Consider the following 21,031-nt stretch of genomic DNA (forward strand, 5'->3'; position numbering starts at 1 on the left):
CCGCCCCAATCCCGTCGCATCCTCGTCCTCTTGAGCGCAAATATTGAAACTCATATTTGAGCACATTAACGAGGGAACTGCCTACACGGAGAAAAACAAAGTGGGACTTGTTAAGGAGTAATTTTGAAAGCCAAGTTGAGGCAAAGATTTTTGGCAGTCAAAGTAGTGAATTTGAATTTGCTTGAAAGAGGTTTCTGTCGTAGATCGGATTAAATAAAATCCCACCCATTTTATGCATTTTATTTTAAAATGCTTAATTTCATGCAACATTAACTTATTCTAAATAATAATTTAAAAGTTTTTCAAATAAATGTTTATCATATCATACGCACAAAAAAATTTTAAGGTTAAATTTTACCGATACAGATAGTTTATCGTTTACAGCTACTTAAAATAGTGACGTGTATTTTATCGTTGCTTTGGTTACTATTTAATAGTCAAAATACAATACAATGGTAAATTGTGTGTGTTCTCTTGTTGGGAGAGTAACTATTTTGTTAGTCAAATTGACGACCGGTTGGGACCATTTAACTATTATATTGTTACATTTTACATAAGAGTTTTTTTTATATAAATTTCTTGAAAATGTTTTAAGAGCAATAGCAAGGCTTATGACTTTCTTAAAGTGCATCAGGGGATGGAGCTGGTGAAGTGGGTGGTTAACAAGGACGGAATTCTGCGTTCTTGGCGCATTCTTCCTGCCCTCCGCTCCCCAATTTCAGCTGCTGTTTCTGTTTCTGTTTCTGCATCGGCGGCCATTCAACCTGGGCCTTCAACAACAATGTCGTCTGTCGTCGCATACACACAATGCATTAGGCAGTGCCACGCCCTCGCCCTCGCCCTCGCCGCCCACCGAACGCCCTGTAATGCCATTGTGGCCCATAATGAGCAAAGCTTCCCTGGCAGCCATTAGCTTTTGTTTCGACCCGCGCCCACCGCCCCGCGAACCTCCTTTGTGGCCCCACCCCTAATCGCTCCATCTGCTCCTCTCTTCCAGCTCCGCCGGCCTCGATCGAGATCAAAGGTTACAACCACAACTCCAAGGTGGAGGTGCGCGAGAACCAGGACCTGCAGCTCAAGTGCATCGTGGCCAATGCTAAGCCGGCGGCTCAAATCGTCTGGTATCGCGGCAATGTGGAATACAAACCAGGTTAGTAGCAGTAGTCATTATCTTTAATGTCCATCCATGCCCCATCAACCGCGTAAGTTGGCTTTTATCACGCACCTGTCACTAAGAGTACAAAACATATATTTCAAATCACATAGGAGCGGTTTATCTATATTGAAAATATTTTTTATGGTTACCTGAGGAATAAATATAAATGTAAATTAATGTTAAAGCTAATGTTAACTAAAGAATACTAAATAAACAACAGTAAGATATATGAAGGAAATGCGCAATACCAAGTTAAAGTAATAAAAGGGGCTAATAATATTTTATAACAAAACCTTTTTTCACATTCCAAGAGAAGAACTGACTCGAGATATCCCAGCGATATTAAACTGCCTAAAACAACATAGGTTGTACGAACATAACAATATACATTTCCTCTTCGAAGGCATTATGCAGAATACAAAAAGTGTAAATGGGTTTTGGCCAGGCCCTTTTTAGCCGGGATAAGTGCGGATGCGGATGAGCCGGGACCGTGAAGGTGGCAAATGGCGATGGTGATGCGGATGGGGATGAGAACGATGGCCCTGCAGATGGAGATGGGCAAAGTGACGCCTGTCAACCGTTTGGCCATCGCACATGTGATGTGATGGAACGGGGGCGGCAGGATCAGGATGCGAGGGTCTGACAGGATGCGGGGGCGACAGGGAAATGGACGTCGACTTTCGGCCTGATGACGGTGCTTAAATAATAATTTTATACTCCAACAAAGCGCCGACTGTCGATGTTCAGCCCTTATCTGCTGTGTGGTTCGCTGTCCTGTCCAGAGTCCAGAGTCCAGAGTGCCGGTCCCCGGTCGCTGGTCCCTGTGTTTGTGCCTTGTCATTTAGCCGCTGCTGGGCAGTCAGCAAATTGGAAAACAGAGCTGCTGGAAAATATGGAAAAATGCAAATGTCAATGGGTAAACGGGCTAAGCGGATAGGGGGCCGATCCCATCACACGGCGCTTAGCCGCCTTCACGACTTTTAATTTTCATAATGATTATGGCCCCGACAACCGTACATGTGGGTGGGCAGGGGCAAGGGGCGACGGCCCAACGCCCTTAAGGGTGGCGGATTTTCCACTCCTCTCCCACCATTTGGCCAGTAACGAACGAAATCATTTTAGCACAACTGGCGCGTTAAAAATGCTTAAAATGTGAAACGCACGGCGACAGCCACGATGATGATGGAAATTTTTCGGGTAAACATATAAAAAACAAGAAACAAAAAGAGCAAAACAACACAAGCCAGGAAATGGGAAGAAAATTCGCAAAGCGGCGTTAAAATGTAGGAAAATCCGCAAGGAAATGTGGACAGCGGAAGGAAGCTGCATGATGAATTATGTTTATGACGCAATATGTTGCGGCAGGGACTCCGGCCGGACCCCATGCCCATAACCATTCCCGTAGAACACATCCCTCCGTCCAGGGTTTACGAGAATGGCCAGTTCTGGTCTGGGTTTTGTATCATTTGCAAGCTGTCAGGGGCGTGTGTGTGTCTGTGTGGTGGGGACGCGTAAATGGCGGTTAATGTGGGCAGGCGGCCATCTTGGTGATTACCCCGAGTAAAATGGTGGTTGGGTGGCGCTGGTGGTGCTCCACCACGATAGTTGGCTGGCTGGGGCACATTTTTTAGGCCACACTTTCGGCGCAGATGAGGCTCGTTCAAAATTTATAACTGAAAATGATGTCACAAAACGCTCTTGCTGGTGTGCGATTGATGGCAGTTGAGAAATACTTATTTCCCAAGGCAATAAACTTTAGCACTTTCTTGCCAAATGCAGTAAACTCAGATCGATTGGGGCAGTATTCCGAATGGAAATGTTTGTTATTAGGTCAAAGACATCACTATAGACGGAAACTCCTTAGATGTGCATTTTAAAATGTTACCAGGTTTACCTGGAAGGCTAGGGTACAGATCAATATTCATTCAACGATTATGTGATTTTTCGATTTAATTAAAACTAAATCAAAAGTTAGTAAAATCAAACTTATTAGCCAGAATTTAAATTTATTTTTAAATCAAGAAAAAACAAGTGCATCAACCATGAGATACAGGTTACTTTCTTTACCAAGTTCGAAATAAATGTGCCTTCGATTGAAGGTGAAGACATATATGTTTACAATTTTATTCACCTTTACTTTAACTTTTAAGACTTTACATTTTAATCTACTGGTCATGACTTAACTGACCATGTTTATGCTTCATACAGGTAGTCCCATTGGTTAATCATAACTTATTAACTAATTTTAACACAAACTTGTGCGGATAGACTGGACCTGACACTGTGATAAAATAAATTTGCGCTGTGCAGGAACCTCTAGAATTTGCATGCTTAATTCCAACTTTGTAGCTTTTATAGACAAGCACCGACCTTTAACTCTACGATTAATGGCCACACAACTTGTTCTGCCAATCTAAACACCTGTTAAATAATGGATATCCTCTGTTTTCTTGCAGAAAAACGCGAGGACAACGTGGAGGAGTCAACGGCCAAGCGGTTCACGACTACCTCGAGCCTCAAACTGAAGCCGGGCCCCGACGACGACTACACGGAGTACACGTGCCAAGCGAAGCACAAGGCCCTCTCGCCGGACATGCCCATGCGGGCCACCGTTCAACTGTCCGTGTTGTGTGAGTAGCTTCTCAGCCTTTCCAGTCGCCGTCTGTTGGAGTCGGAGTGGTTCGCAAGCGACCCCGGAATCCAAGAATCGGGAGGTCGTGTGGGTGACCTCATTAGCCGGCTCAATTTGCTATACAATTGAACGTGCGTGCTGGGGCGGATGTATGTGTGTGTGGGGGGAGTCCCCGAAGGGAAACAGGCTGCTACATTTGAAGCACTGGGAAAATTATCTTTTATGGTATAATGTCCGATCTCTCAGCTTTGTCGCTTTGAATTCATTACAATTCATTTGGAGATACTTTTTTAGTTAGCCAAAATCTACTGGCAGATAACTATAACGATTTTAGTAATTAAAAAAAATTCCAAACATGCCTAAACAAAAAAGCACAGAGAAAACTATCTAAGAACATTGTTCTTGAATTGAGAACATTGTTCTTGAATTGAGAACATTCCTTCTTGAATTGAGAACATTGTTCTTGAATTGAGAGCATTGTTCTTAAAAATCGTGTGAGTACATTTTGGTATCAATATAAGAACGAAATGGTGAGAAGAGAACAGTTAAATTGAGTTTATTTAACAACTTTTTGATAAGTATACACTAAGGACTGAACTAATAGTTTATTTGTACATACAATGTACTTGAATACCGCCAATTCAACTTGATTCAAGCAAAATAAAAACATTTTCATCTTAAAAATGTCGTTCTATTTTTAAGAACATTTTCAACTCAGATGAGAACGTCAGAATTTTCTCTGTGAGCATATATGTATCTAAAAATGATTGCTACTTTTATTGTATGTCAACACTTTAATTTGAAAACAAAGTTTAGAATGGACCGCGCAGCATCGACCGCTTATTTCTCCCAGTGCAGGCAATGAATTTTTTGCAGCATTCTCCATCGGCCTGGCCCGATGCGGATGCCATTTGCCATCACGGCCGCTAATTGCGCGATTCGGGCGCGTATTAATTAGTTTTTAAATTCTAATGTGCCGCGCAGCTGCCACTGCCGATGTGGATGTGAATCGGAACGCGACTGCGAATTGCGCTGCTGCACGGAGGCGAGAGCCATTACGAATGCCAAAAGTCCTCTTATTGATTGTTGCCATCGGCAGTGGTGGCTCTGGTGGCCCCGGTGGTTGCCTCCTGGCACCTGTCCCAGCCCCGGGCCACTGGCTATAGCAGCTCCACCTGCACACGCACATTCAAATTAATTATGTTTGTTATTTATGCATAGGCAGCTGGCAAATGGTGGCCCCAACTGCCACAGTTCGTTGGCCATTTCCAGAGCTCGTCGCGATGTAATTGGCAAAAAGCGAAAAAAACGGCGAAAAATCGAGTTGCGCTATCTGCGAACTCAGGCCGGCAAAGGGTGCATATCCCCTTTCATTTGGCCTTCCTGTGGGGGCTTAATTATGGCGCTATTATTGCTTCCTCACTGCCTCAACTCGGTCCGGTCGTACCATATTTCAAGTGATTTTAATTTAATTTTCCGTTGCACGCCTGCCGGGGATGTGCGTGTGTGCGTGTGGGCGCCCCGTGTGTGTATGTGGCAGTATTTATATTTAAAGTGTGTGTGCTTGGCAGCTTTTATGCCTCACCTGATTGCTGCTGTTGATTCAATACGGTTGACCGCTTGTCAAATTGTGATAAAGAAAATATATTACAGACCCAAAGCAGGCGGATAAAAGTTAATGTTTTTCCGAAGTTTTCCCCAGTGGAATATGGAATACGATAGGCGGCGGCTGGTTTCGCCCATTTTCTAGTTGTTACCAATTATTTTCCGGCCGCTGATAATTTCCAAATGTATTTAACACGTACTGTCACAGCTTTTTCCACCGCTCTGCGGTATTTTACACTATTATTAATCGCCCAGTGCGACGCCCACAACAAGCGAAATTACCGACGCCCCGGGTCGGGGGTCAAAAAAAGGAGAAATCGGAAAATAATGCATATGACCGCATAAACGATTTGCATGCAAACACTTCAATTAAAAACTGTACGAATTTCAGCTGCAGTCGCGCACATATGCGCTCCCCGCACTTTACTTTAGTGTATATTGAATTTATTTGCGGACAGCAGTCGCAATTAAATATGCGAACTGTAAACACAGCAAACTACCGGCATTCAGTGGAGTTTTTCAAACCGGGCTTTTCCCGCGCTCTGTTCTAATCCCGCAGATCCCCCAGGACCGCCATATATCGAGGGCTATTCGCCGGGCGAAACCCTGCGCCGCGGCCAAACCGTGGAGCTCATGTGCCGGAGTCGCGGCGGCAATCCGCCTGCCCAGCTCATCTGGTACAAGAACGGGTCCCAGATACGCATGGCCTACAGGTGAGACATTTTACCTTAATTTCTAAATATTAAAAAATCGTTAACTAATAAAATTAACAACGAGTGTGAATTTATAAAGCCTATTTAAAATAAATTATTTAAATTAGACCGGTGCAATCGATTTTAGCACAAACAACCTTTTTTTATTGAGTAGAAATACTAATCTTGAAAAATAATCTGAATTTTAATCAGAAAAAAATTAAACTATTTAATCAACATTTTTTTATTGAATTAAACACTAATCTGAATTTTAACCAGAAAAAATGAAAGCATTTATTAAACATTATCTAAAAAAAATTTCACTTAAGATTATCTTAGAAGCATTTTTATTAAATACATATGTTTATTTATTTAAACAAATAAATCAACAATATTTAAATCTTAAGATTAGTTTCAAAGAAATCAAAAGATTTTAAAGTAACCTGATATGTTAAGAGCACTTACATTACATTTTAACTAGACCGGAGCAATCGATTTCAGCACTGAATCCATGTCCAAGAATATTATTGAGTAAAAATATTCATTTTGAGAACTAATCTGAATTTTAATCAGAAATAATGAAAGAATTTATTGTACAATACCTAAACATATTTACACTTTAGACTATTATATATTAAATGTTTATATTTATATTTTTTATGAAAATCAATAATATTTACTTTACAAAATTAGTTTCAGTGATATTAAAAGAATTTAAAGTAGCCTGATATGTTAAAAGCACTTATATTTTCTTAATCCAAGCATGAATAATCTTGAATAAGTTTTATATTCAATTAAGGTTTTAAAAGATTTTAAAACAAATTAATATGTTAAAAACACTGATATTTCTAGTGAAGTTAATAAATATTAATTATAAATATATGCGCTATACTTGCAGGACCTCTGGGCGGTTGTCCGAGAATATCTACACCTTCACCGCCGAGGCGGGCGACAACAAGGCTCGATTCCGCTGCGAGGCGAGCAACGTGATGTCGCAGAATCCGCTGAAGGCGGAAGTGGAGCTGGCTGTGCTGTGTAAGTCGAGGTCCAATGGATCCGTGGTGGCTCCGCCTCCAATTTGCGCCGTCTAATTGCGCGTTCTTCATATTTATATATGCCGAGTATATCCCGGGCCGAGTAGCATATCAGATTTAATGGGTGTCTAGATTACAAGCCGGGATGCGGGATAGCGAACCGGAGAGCCGGCACTCTGCGATGTGGGGTCTGGATTGTGTCAACAGCCTGGCTTGGCTGCGACATCTTCCAAATTCCACAGAGCCAGCAGCACTTGGCAGGCGGCTCATACGGCTCACACACAGATTGGAGTCGAGTCCCCTGAAATAAGCCTGGCAACTCGCTCAGCTGGCTGTTGCTTTCTTTTGCAATTAAGCTTAAGTTTGCACTTTGAAAGCCTCTCCAGTCTCCGTCCCACTTGGCTTTGTCAAATCAAGCAATGCAAATTCTTTTCAAGTGCCAAATAGCGCAGAGCCCCGTCCCCCAGTGCCTCGACCTCTGAACCCCGCCGTTGCAGCTTGTTAGAGTTACAACAATTGCAATCAGGCACACAAAGCCGACGGGCGGAACGACGCGGTGCCAAAGTCGTTAGCGACACTTGGACGGACGGAGGAGACCAGCAAACATTTGCATGCCACATCCTCTGCCCCGCCACCCCACTACTTACTTGCTCATGTGTCTCACATGCAAATGGATGAGGCGGCCGCTCAACGCGGCGTATGCGCGATATTTAAATTTCAAGTGCTCGGCAGTCCGCTGAAATTGGCATCTTTTACCTGAAGCGGGCTTTAAGTGCGCGGAGGGTTACTCCCGCCCTCAGCGAGGCAAAACTCGTTTAGCTGGCAGCTTCCAGTTTATGCGCATACCAATCAAAGCGCCATACAGGTCAGGCCTGCCCACTCGGCCCCATCTTGCCCCAATAAGTATGCCACATTGAGTGGCCAGCACAAACGAATATGCCAACAGTCGCACACACAGCACTTGGAGAAATTGTGTTGTGGATTAGAAAATTGTAGGCTTTTATTTTCTTTATCCGGGTATCTAGTTCTGATTGATTATTACTTACATTCAATTGGTTATGAAATCAGATGTCCTTAGTTTACAAAGAATAATAGATTTCAATTCCTAGGAATCTGTAAAATATTTTTGAATTTCTAACAACATAGTCCCTTAGTTTTCAAAGAAATAGTTAAGCAAATTCCACATATATCCATAGAATTTTTGGATTACCTTTGTGCTAGTTTTGTCATGTGTACCAAATAGATAGCAGATGTGGCCTCAGCTGGCGGGCCGGGCTCTTAGCACACGCATTATTTATGTATAACGAATGTGGAACAACAAAACTGAAGACGTAGCAGGAATACATTCAGCATCAGCATTCTTTTGCCCCTCACGAGTGTGCCTGGGTGTGTGCCCGGAATGAAGATGTATGGCTAAGACGGACCGACGAAAGATGCGAGAAGTTAAGAATTCATAATGTTTATTTATATGCGAAACATATCGAGTCGAAAGTTTCGTATTCCCCGCGCGCCATTCCCATTCCCATTCCCATTCCCATGCCCACGCCCTTGTCCTTGCCCCCTTCAAAGTGGAAGCCCAAGACAACGCTGCGTATGCGTAATGTATGCACTTATCCATCAAGGCAGCGGCAGCTGCAGCTGCTCCTGCTACTCCGCTTCGATGGCATTAGGTAATAGCTCCGCAGACGGACGGACTGTCAGTCACTCAGTCATCATTTGCATGAAGGCGGCATCAGGAGCCGACACTCCTCCCCGAGGCTATTAGGGAAACGGGAGACGGGAAGCCAGGGGCGTTGGGTTTCAAACTGGCGGATAGGAGATGCTCGTGTGTGCCTGCCTCGAGCATGCCGCAAGTGAGCTCGCCGCAAACCTATTACATATTAATGCCTCCTTCATTATGCGTCCCCCGGTAACTGGAATCAACCTGCTCGTCTCCTCCCCAGTTGCACCCACCCATGTCACCGTGATGGGACCCACGGAGGCGCGCGTCGGCGATATTGTGCCGCTGACATGCACCACGGCGCCATCGAATCCGCCCGCCGAGATCAAGTGGATGGTGGGCGGGCGGCAGGTGCGCAACGCCACCTCAAAGACGATTGTCAGTCCCGAGGGTAAGTGCCGGGGCCGGTGTGACATAGTCCCCCGACTAATCCATTTCCATCTCTGTCCGTCATCGCAGGCGGTTGGACGACCACCTCGAACATCACCGCCACCGTGGAGCCCAATAAGCGCTCGCTGGTCGTCATCTGTCACGGACTCAACATGCAGCTGACCGAGAACGTCGTCTCCACCCACACGATCAATGTCCTGTGTAAGTATTCCGAAACCAGTGACTATCCTTTAGCAAAAACAATACCACAAATGCGCCAAGCAGGGGAGATATTTATGAATTTATGAAAGAAATTCACAAAGGGTTCATGGTGATTTGATTAACCCACTCTATTATGCATTCTATCCTTAATATGTTTTATCACACAGATCGGATATGATAATAACTTTGATGAAATTCTGTATCGATTCTACCTAGATACGGAGTTTTTCACTTTGATATGGTAGCCATCATGCTTTTTCCTCTCTTTTTTCATTTCGGAGAACGTCGAATAATGCTGAATCGCTCTTACCCAGAGTACTTTTAAGCGTTATCTCGCTCTTTACGCTCCTTTCTCTCTCTCTTTTCGATTTGAGAGAGTTTTTAGGAACAGAGAAATTATAATACCACGCAACATGTGTTTGTTTTGTGAATTTATTAATTTTTATTAAATTTTCAATCTAGGATCAAAACATTCCTTTTTGGAGAAATATCTTTCAAAAGTTGACTGGCTGTTATTTCATTTTTACTTTCCTAACATTTCGGTTGATAGTTTCAAGTGAAAAATTCTCGATTGAACTGCTAGTTTTATTTCTTGATATTCGATTTTCCGCATTCGCAATGGCGGAGTTTCCGATCTGCATATCCGCGTCGCAGCGCGAGTTGGCCCGCATGACGGAGGAGCAGCGCCTGACCGCTCTGCTGCAGGTGAAGGAGCGCAAGAAGGCGGTCAAGGCAAAGCCGAAGAAGATCCTGGGCGGTCCTCTGATGGTGAACCGCATGAAGATGTGGCGCCAGCACCGCGAGCGGGTCAAGGAGGCGATCAGCACGGTGGACGCGGAGGCGCCCAACTTCCAGGCAGCCCGCATCACCGGAGTGAACAACCTGCGGGACGAGGCGCAGGTGTTTATGAAGCGCACCAAGGCCAACATCCAGCTGCTCGTTGAGATCTCCCGCACCATGCGCACCCACGGGGCCATCAATCCCTTCCGCTACGAGGTGGTGCACGCCGTCTCCAGCGTTCCGCTGGCCCTGCTCAGCCTGGAGCAGCTGGAGCGGGACAACCGCGACTTCGGCCGACGCATCATGGAGGTGCACAGCGAGGTGGACTCCGGCCTGTCGGATAAGCGGCTGCTGGTGGGCAGGAACGCGGCTCAGGCGGCTCCGCTGGAGCTGCCTCCCCAGGCGATGGCCAAGTACGAGGCCTTCAACATCCCGCTGCCCGAGTCGGATGCCGAGTTGCGCCGCCTCTTCCGACCGCGCATCTACTTTGACATATACCTGAAGGACGCCCGACCGCTTGGCAGGATTGTGATCCAGCTGTATACGGAGGCAGCCCCCCTCGTGGTGCTGCAGCTGATCAAGTCCTGCATGTGCAACCAGCACTCCAAGTTCCTGGTCAAGCGACTGTTCCCCAATCTTTGGCTGGAAACGGACTTGCTGCTGGCGGCGGACTCGCTGCTGCACCAGCCTTTGGAATACGACGCCAAAGTCATTGACCACGGAGCCTCCAGCTACGTATTATCCTTCAGCAAGGCTTACGTCAAAGGATTCACCCAGCACCTCTCGTTTGCCATCTCGTTCAAGCCGCTTACCGTGGTCAATGGATCCCGAGTGGGATTCGGCCGGATTGTGAAGGGCAGCAAGATATGCGAGTGCATCCAGAGTTACGGCACCAAGAACGGAAAGCTCAGCCGGGGTCTGCTGTTCACCAGCTGCGGATTACTTTAAATTCTTTTCATGTGCATCGAAACCTTTCAGTGTGTGTAAATCGTAGTCGGTTTTTCGGAAAGGCTGGGGATCATATTTTTTGTGGAAAAGGCAGTATACTGTAAATCTGGAAATAGTTCTGTGAAGATAGAAGATAAAAATCTTAAATGACTGATTACTAATTAAACTCCGATTACTCAACGTCATGTTAACTTTTGTGATTGAGGTAAATTGCTGTTCGAGCTGATTGAAAGCCAAACTAGCAAACATATAGGTTACCATAGTATACTCTTCTTCAAACCCAACTAAATGAATCGTGTGGTAACAGACGGTTAAGACTTTTGGTTTATAAAATTAATATCACGTTGAGAAAACTAATGAACAATTTTACTTCAAGCTAACTTTTTCTGACAGATAACAAACAATAACCTTCAACTGACATTCAGAATTAGGCCCATAAATTACCCTTGAATGAACGTTTTTAGATTGCATACAGAAATCAATGTGTATTCTAGATCAAACCACATGAAATAGAATTTGTTTTTGATGGCTGGCTGGAAAAGTTGGCGATGTTTGTGCCATCTTTCCTATGCCCACACTGTTTGAGTGACCCCGGTGAAGGTCCGATTGGATGTACGCATCCGGGATCTTGACACCACCCCCTTTTGCCGCCGCAGAGTGACACTTCTCCGCCGAGCGACAACTGCAAGTGCCGTAAACTCCATTATCCGATGTTCGGTGTCACTCTTCATTTGACTCAATTATAAGCGAAGGCAGTGACAAAAAACACGCAGGAAAAAATAGCTCGTGAAGGGATGAGGGATTCCTGGCGAGGATAAAGGACTGACAGCCAAAGTCAGTCGATAACAGGTGGATTGGGGTTGCTTTGGGTTGGCTTATTAATAATTGCGATTTCTAGTTTCGGATCATCCAGCCAGAGCACACTCATGGTGGAGCAGCCCACCCCTACGGCCCTCTTCTGGGCTGGATGTCCTTTGTGAGCGCTCTCCTGCAGCGCTAATTAATTTTTCTGACCAACATCACAGGAAAGGGCGGCGGGAGGGGGCGGCGAGGGATTTACATTTATTACCCATACCATGAGCACTGGAAATGACTAACGGACCCCCAAGGTAATGAGCCACCCACCCGGCATCGGCCCACCAATCAAGGACGAGGCGATGGTATGTGCATGGTCATGCCTTGAGGATGCGGACGCCCTGCGGATATTTTTACTTTATGCGCGGCAAATTAAATAATTTTAATTTTTATTGTTCGGCCGCTCTTGGCAGCTCTCACGGAGGACACAGCGGTTGGTCCTGCCCGTGGTCCTAGTCCTTTGCTGTTTTTGTTGTAGGCCATAATTTGCTGGCTCGTGGCTAAGTTTTTGGGGCCACAATTCGCTGGCCCATTTCCCCTGCTTGGCTCCTTTGTTTGTCTTTTTTCGAAACGTTTTTCTTATCCTCCGAATGCCTCTGCCGCTGCCTCTTCCCCACAGATCCGCCCGCGCCGCCATTAATTTCTGGCTATATGGAGGGACAAATTATCCCAGCTGGCTCGGTGCAAAAACTGCTTTGCGTTTCATCAGGCGGCAATCCGTTGGCGACGCTAACATGGTACAAAAACGACAAAAGGGTGAGTGCTGAAATTTCCCTTCTTTTTTTGCCGTCCTTTGTTTGCATTTTCCGCAGAAAACTCACACACACACAGAGACACACACACACACACACACACACTGAACAAAGAGCGAGCGAGAGGCAGCACACTATCAACGGCAGGCAGCAAACATCCGCAAAACAATAATGGCGCTTTTGTTGACCATTTCCGCTTCCGCTTTATGGGCTTAAAGTGCTAATGAGCCACTGCAGCCGTGCGCTTCTGATGCCAGAACGATTTCGGTTTTCACACCTTCCACCTACCAATAATCGAGAGCAAAACTATCGTTAGAACTTTGAACAAAAGGTGGTAAATACGGTGGAAAAATAAAACAAGTCACCCACAACCGCAGCTCATCAGCCCACACACTTATCCGTCGGGCTGATGCTGATGGTTGTGATGGGGTGGTGGGTCGTAGGTGGGTGGGCAGGTGCACCTGCAGTTTCAGGTGCGGCTTCCTGTTTTACCGTTTCCCATTTGTTGCGGTGTCAGAGTTTTCATCTCCGCCCCTCGGGGGACTCATCTGCGCGCCGCGTTTGCTCGCCAGCTCGCTCGCTCAGATTAGACGACGTTTTATCAGCGAAATTAAAATGCATCCGCCAGCTGTGCTCTTTGGAGATGTGTTTCGACCAAAAAAAATAAGCGTTCTCTCCCCCTGCAGATAAACTCGGTCATACGGGCGGCGGACAAATCGGTGTCGGCCGAGATCACCATTCTGGCCAACGTGTCCGACAACCAGGCCCAGTACCGGTGCGAGGCCTCCAACAGCGCCACGGAAATCCCACTCTTCCAGTCCACCACGCTCAGCGTCCACTGTGAGTACACTCAAGATATATCATTCTAAGTTAGGTTTATCACCATTTCATTATTTTTTTTAAAGGGGATGCCCTTTTACTTTTAGAACATAGATTCAAGTAGCAAATATGTTTGAAAATTGTTTACCACCTACCATTTTTTAAACGATGTCCCATAACTTACTTAAACATTTTCAACAGCTCTGAGTTATTTAGGAAAACAAACTTTTGTAGATTTTCTTTTTTTTTAATGATTTTTTTGTTTAAGATCTCAGGAAAATTAAATTCAATTTAATTGTGGTTTATCTGCTGTTTAAAGCAAACCGATAAAGGGTCCTACAAATTTACAATTTTTTTATAGCTCTATTTAGCAGAGGCAAAAAGAGTGCGATACAACATTTATACTTAGTATTAAATTTGCCATCAAATTGGTAGGGAAAAAAAAAAGGACTCACATATTAAATATATATTCGAAATGATTTGAAATACTTAATATTATGTTGCCAGTGCAGAACAGTGCTTAAAATACTTGGGAAGGGGTACTTACCGGCTCCTGCGTCCTTTCTTAATATCCATTGGTGTGTGTGCTCTTTCAGTTGCCCCGGAGACGGTCAAAATACGCATTGAACCGGAAGAACTGCGACCTGGCATGGAGGCAGCCATCATCTGCGACTCCAGCTCCAGCAATCCGCCGGCAAAGCTGTCCTGGTGGAAGGACGGCATCCCCATCGAAGGTACGTACGGAATGGCTTGGTCTGCTTGGCTCTTTGGGCCTGGCCAAGCGATTTGGCAATTGGAAGTTTGCCCATCGCAATTCGCCATTCGCCATGGACTTGCCGGCGCCGCCATTGCACTTTGTTGGTGCGAGGCGTTTCCACGACAACATCCGGTTCGCTTGCCAGTCACTAAAATTACGCCCATTTCTTCTCTGCCCCCTTTCCCACTCCATCCTGCCATCGCCCTTGCCATTGCCCCGCCCGATCCTGATCCGAATCCTGTGTCCCTGTCCGCCCACCGGAACCGCCGGCATTCCATTCCCTTGCCCGACCCACAGGCATTAATAACACGTCCAAGCCGGGTCTCTGGGGCGGCACGGTCTCCACGCTGGAGTTCAGGGTGAACGTCACACAGGAAATGAACGGCCAGGTCTACACCTGCCAGAGCGCCAACCAAGCTCTCCAGCGGAGCGTCCACGAGGCGGTCAGCCTGGATGTCCTGTGTAAGTACGTCCCGCCTAATTGCTCAATTAGACGGGCTCTGCAATCGCCAGTCGAATCTATAAGTTACGTTGTGGGGCTATCCCTTCGTTAAGTCCCTTCGTTTTGTACCAGCACTCTGGGCTTGTTTTAAGCACAAACTAAAAATTCTGATTTAAAGAACGTTTTGTTCGTAAAATATATTTCTAAATTTGAGAGCGTTATTAAAACAAATTTTAATTTTGATTAATTTATGTATGAAATGCACTTAAATCAAGTGCGAGCTGTATTTAAATAGAGTGCAAAATATTTCAAAAATATCAGAACATATTATAAATTTAATGAAAATCAAACTTCTTTTATATCTACAAATCAAGTCTGATTTATTCGTGAATCCATTGTGAGTTATACGCCAATGAAGTACGAAATTTTCTTAAAACGAGCAATAATTGTTGATTTATTAAATTCATTGTGTTGTCGAGTTTCATAAACTAACAATACAGTGAACAGTAGAATTTCTTAATACAAAACACTTTAAACGTTAGTTACTTCCCAAACCCACTCCCCTTTAAGTTCATTGAATCAATTTTGAACAGTTTGAAAGCCCTTAAACATTAAGACGCATTAAAAAGTGAGATTAAAGTAACCCAAAGAGATTGCTCTTCCAGCTTTTATAGTTTGAGTGACCCCCCTATACCTTTAACCCCCAGATCGACCCAAGTTCGTGCCGCCGCCCTCGTCGACGGCGGTGGGCGTGGAGGGCGAATCGCTGCAGGTGTCGCTCCAAACGCAGGCCAATCCCACGCCGGTGGCCTACAAGTGGACCAAGGATGGGGCCACCATTCCGCAGGACGGCGAGCATCGCATCTTTGCGGATGGCGGGAGCCTGAACTTCACCCGCCTGCACCGGGACGATGCGGGGATCTACTCCTGCAGCGCCTCCAACTCGCAGGGAAAGGCCACCCTGAACATCACAGTGGTGGTGGAATGTGAGTACCACTCCCGCCGCTCTGTGAGATTTCCCTAATCGAACTAATTCGATTTCCGCCCCACAGACGGAACCACCATCAAGTCGGTGTCGGAGAACATCATTGTCAATCCCGGCGAGGACGCAATGCTGTCCTGCAGCGTGGAGGGCAAACCGCTGAGCGACGAGCATGTGAAGTGGGAGCGAGTGGGCTACGACATGACCGTGAAGACATCGACGACCTTTGCGAACGGCACCTCCTACCTGCACATCAAGGATGCGCAGCGCGCGGATGTGGGCAACTTCCGGTGCGTGGCCGACAATCGTGTGGCCAATCCGACTAACCGCGACATCCTGCTGATTGTCAAGTGTAAGTGGTCTTACATATTTCATTTTCTTATTATTTCTACCTCCACGTAACCCGACCTGCGCCTCCTCCAGTTGCTCCTGAGATTGCCAAGGCACCAACGCTCCTGCGAGCTGCCAGCGGGACAGGAGAGCGGGGTCGGCTGCCCTGCCGGGCACAGGGGTCGCCCAAGCCGCAGTTCATCTGGCGCCAGGACAAGAAGGACCTCCCCATCAACCGAACGTACAAGTACGAGGTGGAGGAGCGCAAGATTGACTCGCTGACCTACGAGTCCACGCTAATCGTGGACAAAGTGGCACCGGCGGACTACGGGGCCTACGAGTGCGTGGCCAGGAACGACCTGGGTGAGGCGGTGGAGACGGTGCGCCTGGAAATCACATCGCAGCCCGACCCACCCCTCAGCCTCCATATCCTGAACGTCACACACGACACGGTCACCGTGTCCTGGAGACCGGGCTTCGATGGTGGCCTCAAGGCCTCATATCGCGTGCGCTATAGGTGAGTGATATTGGATGTTTTGGCATATGGAAATCATGCACGGAGAACAATTTTATAGACAATTACTTGATAAGATATGATAAGTTCAGTAACAATTCTATCTAGACACGGGAATATTACTTTGATATTTCCGCCATTTTTAATTTTGCTCTCTTTTTCGGGGAGTTTTTGAACGTTGCAGACTTGGCCTTACCCAGAGTAATTTCTTTTTATTTCGATTGTCGAGATTTTTCATAGAGACGATAACTAAGAATTTCCATTTCTCAATAACTAACTAAGAATTATCATTTCTCAAATTTAAATTTAAGTTTTGTTAATGGTAAGAAGATAGTTAAAACATTTAGGTTAATTAGGTATTTCATTATTTTTAAAATAACGGGGTAAATAAACCTTAGTCATTACACATCAGAGAACTTCTTTTACTGTAAAAAAGTAGGTAGTTTTGCAGGGTTTTCCTGTGTGCAACTGTCATGGCTCCTGGCACTAATGGAATTGCACTCTGCCTACTCATTTGCAGGATGGTCGACCGCGAGCAGTACAAATACATCGATGGGCTGCCCAACAGCCACAAGCTGACCATCGGCGGGCTGCGCATGAATACGCTCTATCTGTTCTCGGTGATGTCCTACAACGAGCTGGGCCAGAGCTCCTACCTGCCGGATTTGGCACGGGCCGAGACCAAAGGTAAGTCCTCAGCACGGCATTCAAATTGGCCGCGAGTGGAGCACTCGGTCAGCGATGCTGACATTGATTTATGCGAGTCCGCCATTTGGCTTTTATGGCCACTGGAGCACGGGTTCGATTCGGCGGAATCGGAAGAATGGTACCATCGCATCGGTAACTACCGGGGAGCAGGAGGAGGTGGTGGTGCCGGGCCAGTTGTCCGGCAACGAGTCGGCAGATTTGTGGAATTAATTAGCTAGCCAGTATGATAAGCAGCTATCAGCCTAATTAGAAGCACGCATGGAATGAGTCAACCGAAATAATTGATGAAGTGAAATTAGCCCAGACGGGGATTTTGTTATTGCCGACAGACTGGTAGAGTTGCATACAGAGGTCCAAATAAATCAGAGATTTGAAATCAGTTTTGGGGTACTAGTTCAACAAACGACATTAGTGTTTGACTTACTTACATGCATTTATACTCCAAATTAAAACATATAATTCGAAACATATAATACAAACCAACACGATAGATTTTTAAAAGTCTAGGTACAAGTTATACTACACACAATAAACATTCTAAGTAACATCAAGCTAATATCAAAATTTCCTGAAATGTGTATTGAACCAGGAACATATCCCTTTAAAATGTTAGATCACCTTTCTGTAGCCATTCATGACCCTTTTCAACTACGACCTGCACCACCACCGACTTAGCAATTCCAATGGGCGCGACTGTAGATTATGAAGCGTAAGAAATGGCCGTGGGGGCATGTGAAGCCGCCAGGATCCGATTTGTTGTCTCACCCAATGATCTCGTCCCGACCCTGCTGCTCTTAATTGGAATTGCATTACGACCATCAACAACGTCAACGACATCGACGACGCGACCACCGCAAACGGCCACAATCCCCACAATGTCCATCTATCCATCCATTCCACCGGCAGAAGCCCCGCCCCCCTCGCATCCGGCCTCGTCGCTGGGAGGCGGACCGCCGACCACCAGCCAGACGCCGCTGGGTGGCACATCGGGCATGCTCCTGGTGGGCGTGGGCGCCGGCATCGTCGTCGTCCTGCTCAACGTGTTTGTCATCGGCTGCTGTCTGCACAAACGGAACGAGAAGCGCCTCAAGCGAGGTGAGGGGATCCGTTTCCACCGCGAATCCTGCGGCTGCTGCTGCTGCTGCCACACGGGGAGAAATGGTATAGGGTCAATCCTGAACTTCATTTTATATCAAAGATGGGTTGTTAAAAAACTTGAGCTTAATAGATTTTTACATATTTACACCGTATTATATAGTTATAATAGATGCTGAGTAGATTACGATTATTAGGGATGTTGTAATAGGATTTTAAAAACTCATTAGGGTTACTAGCATGTTTCTTATTTTCAGTTAACTACATTACTTTGATTTTTAAAACCTTAAAATGCTGCCAGTAAGATTATACACTTACCAGGGTCATGATCTCAGTGTGCTGGCATTGTTGCAATCGACCAAGATGGGGCCTAATGGCGAGTCATAGTTGGGTCTGAAAGGCATGGGAGCTGGAGTCCATGTCCGTGGGCATTTGAATTTCTAATTCCCTCGGCTCGGCCCGCAGTCGCCTCCGTTATTTTCTTTTAATTTGTGGGCGTTGTCAGCGCACGTGCCCGGTGGTCAGCAATTGTGGATAGAACCGGAAAGGAAACGGCTATGGGAACGGGAATGGGAATGGGAATGGACATCGCGATGGGAATCGCTGTGGAATGGCGATGGCGTCGCTAATTTCATTTGCCATCACATGTTCCGGCTCCGCTTCGCAGCCTCTACGTGATTTGCGTCACTCGCTGGTCGCTAGTCGGTCTCTTTATTTGATTTCGCTGCGTGTGCTCGCCATGCCAACCGAATTCGACCCTCGACCCCGTCTCCGGGTCGGAATCCGCAGCCGAATCCACGAGTCCGAGGCTGGGAGCTGGTAAATTGGGTACTGGGAAATGGGGAACTGGGGCAGCGCGTTCATTGCTATGCTCTGCGCCATTTTATATTTTTATTCCTCACGATATTATTCCTTTTTATTACAATTTCTCATTTCATTTCGCATTTATTTATTGTTTTATTTTTGCAACCATATTTTTTACTTTTTCCATGGCTCGTTTTGTCAAGGACTTGAACTGATGCCAGCCGAGTTAACCGAGGACTCCAGCAACACACCGAATCTGGTCATAATTGGCATCTCCCTGGCGGCATTTGGCTTCCTCCTGGTCAACGCGTCGCTGGTTGCCTGGTTCTTTGTGCATCAGCGCCGCAAGAAAGGTTATTATTATTTGTTATTATTTATTTTTATTATGACTATTATGTGGGCGGTGTATACTGCGTTCTGATGTACTGGCTTATTTGCTCTGCCTGTTGTCTTGGGACTCGCCTTTGATTGGGGTTATTCCTGTGCGGGGCTGGCACTCCAAGTTCCGAACACCGAATTCCGGATTCCGAATCCCGAATGCCACTAGACAATTGCATCGCCATGTTGCACTGGCAGCTGGCACCACTTCCGTGACACCGCCGGATGCGGAAGCGAGCGCGTTGTGCAGCTTCCGGTGCCCACTAAGGACGCAAGGAGGCAGGCCGGCCCCCTTTATGAAGCTCACTAAACAATTTCCTGCATACGCAGGCTCCCAGGACGGGGATCCACTCCACCCGGATCACTTTCCCGCCTTGGCTTCTTGTAATTTCCGCCAGCAACCAATGCCAAGCGTGGCCGGGATGGAGCAGGCAGGGCCAGAAGTCTCCGGCTCGGAGTATAATGATGACAGAAAATAATGATGCATCCTGGGCACCCGGCAGCCAAGTGCTGCTGTTTATCGAACAAGAGACCCGGACAGCCAGCAAGACAAATGTGCATCGTTTTCTTAGCTGAATGCACAATCTTCCGGAAATCAGATTGCTTTCTCGGCTCCACGGGCGACGGGGCTCAGGTTCAGAGGTCGGGGAGCACGTGTCGACAAGTGTCGGACATGTTTGCCGAGGGTTGTTTATTAAAACGAAATTATTTTTCACCACTAGAGTGGAGCCAACTTTAAAATGGAAGCCCTGACGGCGCCATCAGCAATTGTTACCATTTGCCGGGACAGCTTTTCCTTGCCATTCTATCCAGCTGGCAAATTTGAGACGTGGCGTATACGCAATGTGCCAGCACCGAATCTCTTTTACGTGCCGCCAGTCGACATGCAACACGCAGCGTCGTTGCCGGCTAACCAAATTATTTCCATTGAGCAGGAGTGAATGAGCAGGGCAGCAAATGATGCTGCATCGCGATGCAGCACAAATAAGCCTGAACCAAATTCTCGAAATTTATGCAAATTGAGAAGACCGTTTGTGTAACTAGATACTCGAAATTCCGAAAAAGCCAGCATTTTTTGAATTATCGAAAACAAAAAACAATGTTTAGGCTATTTAAAAACCAATTTCTCATAGCCAGCTGGATAATTTTGCTATTATTTAAGTTCCAAAAATGCATAATTTATCTATGCTCATAACTTCACATTTTATTTCGTTTTGGAAACCAGACTTTCAGAGTTTTGTTTAAGCAGGGTGTTTGGCACCATGTAAGAACAACATAGTGTCATATTTGCAGCTCTCTTATATGTGCTCTGTCATACAGTTTGCGTAAACATTTGAGTTATGAGTTGATTAACATCTCGGGCTCTTTCACTAAAAACTTTTGATTCATTAGGCGAGCAAAAAGGGGGGCGACACGCCCCGAAACTAAACTAAACTG

General features: G+C 46.0%; 2 protein-coding genes across 5 annotated transcripts in view; both read left to right on the plus strand.

Annotated features, from left to right (window-relative positions):
• Window positions 1-21,031, plus strand: part of LOC119549448 (nephrin) — a 63,541-nt gene that overhangs the window by 21,591 nt on the left and 20,919 nt on the right. Inside the window, exons 3-18 of one of the 4 annotated variants that reach the window (XM_037857544.1) lie at window positions 998-1,150; window positions 3,613-3,786; window positions 5,953-6,106; window positions 6,984-7,120; window positions 9,063-9,230; window positions 9,299-9,430; window positions 12,633-12,769; window positions 13,452-13,605; window positions 14,181-14,318; window positions 14,639-14,803; window positions 15,491-15,769; window positions 15,836-16,117; window positions 16,189-16,612; window positions 17,130-17,296; window positions 18,224-18,412; window positions 19,420-19,569. In XM_037857544.1, the coding sequence (XP_037713472.1) occupies window positions 998-1,150; window positions 3,613-3,786; window positions 5,953-6,106; window positions 6,984-7,120; window positions 9,063-9,230; window positions 9,299-9,430; window positions 12,633-12,769; window positions 13,452-13,605; window positions 14,181-14,318; window positions 14,639-14,803; window positions 15,491-15,769; window positions 15,836-16,117; window positions 16,189-16,612; window positions 17,130-17,296; window positions 18,224-18,412; window positions 19,420-19,569 (3,003 nt within the window). Of the gene's footprint in view, window positions 1-997; window positions 1,151-3,612; window positions 3,787-5,952; window positions 6,107-6,983; window positions 7,121-9,062; window positions 9,231-9,298; window positions 9,431-12,632; window positions 12,770-13,451; window positions 13,606-14,180; window positions 14,319-14,638; window positions 14,804-15,490; window positions 15,770-15,835; window positions 16,118-16,188; window positions 16,613-17,129; window positions 17,297-18,223; window positions 18,413-19,419; window positions 19,653-21,031 lie in introns of those variants that run through there. The other 3 variants (XM_037857541.1, XM_037857542.1, XM_037857543.1) reach the window with 3 other exon arrangements.
• Window positions 9,945-11,338, plus strand: LOC119549449. Its single transcript, XM_037857545.1, has one exon. It carries the CDS (start codon window positions 10,049-10,051, stop codon window positions 11,156-11,158), a length of 1,110 nt encoding a protein of 369 aa, XP_037713473.1. The 5' UTR covers window positions 9,945-10,048; the 3' UTR covers window positions 11,159-11,338.

Source organism: Drosophila subpulchrella, chromosome 2R (genome assembly GCF_014743375.2).
Source record: "Drosophila subpulchrella strain 33 F10 #4 breed RU33 chromosome 2R, RU_Dsub_v1.1 Primary Assembly, whole genome shotgun sequence".
Lineage (NCBI taxonomy): Eukaryota > Metazoa > Arthropoda > Insecta > Diptera > Drosophilidae > Drosophila > Drosophila subpulchrella.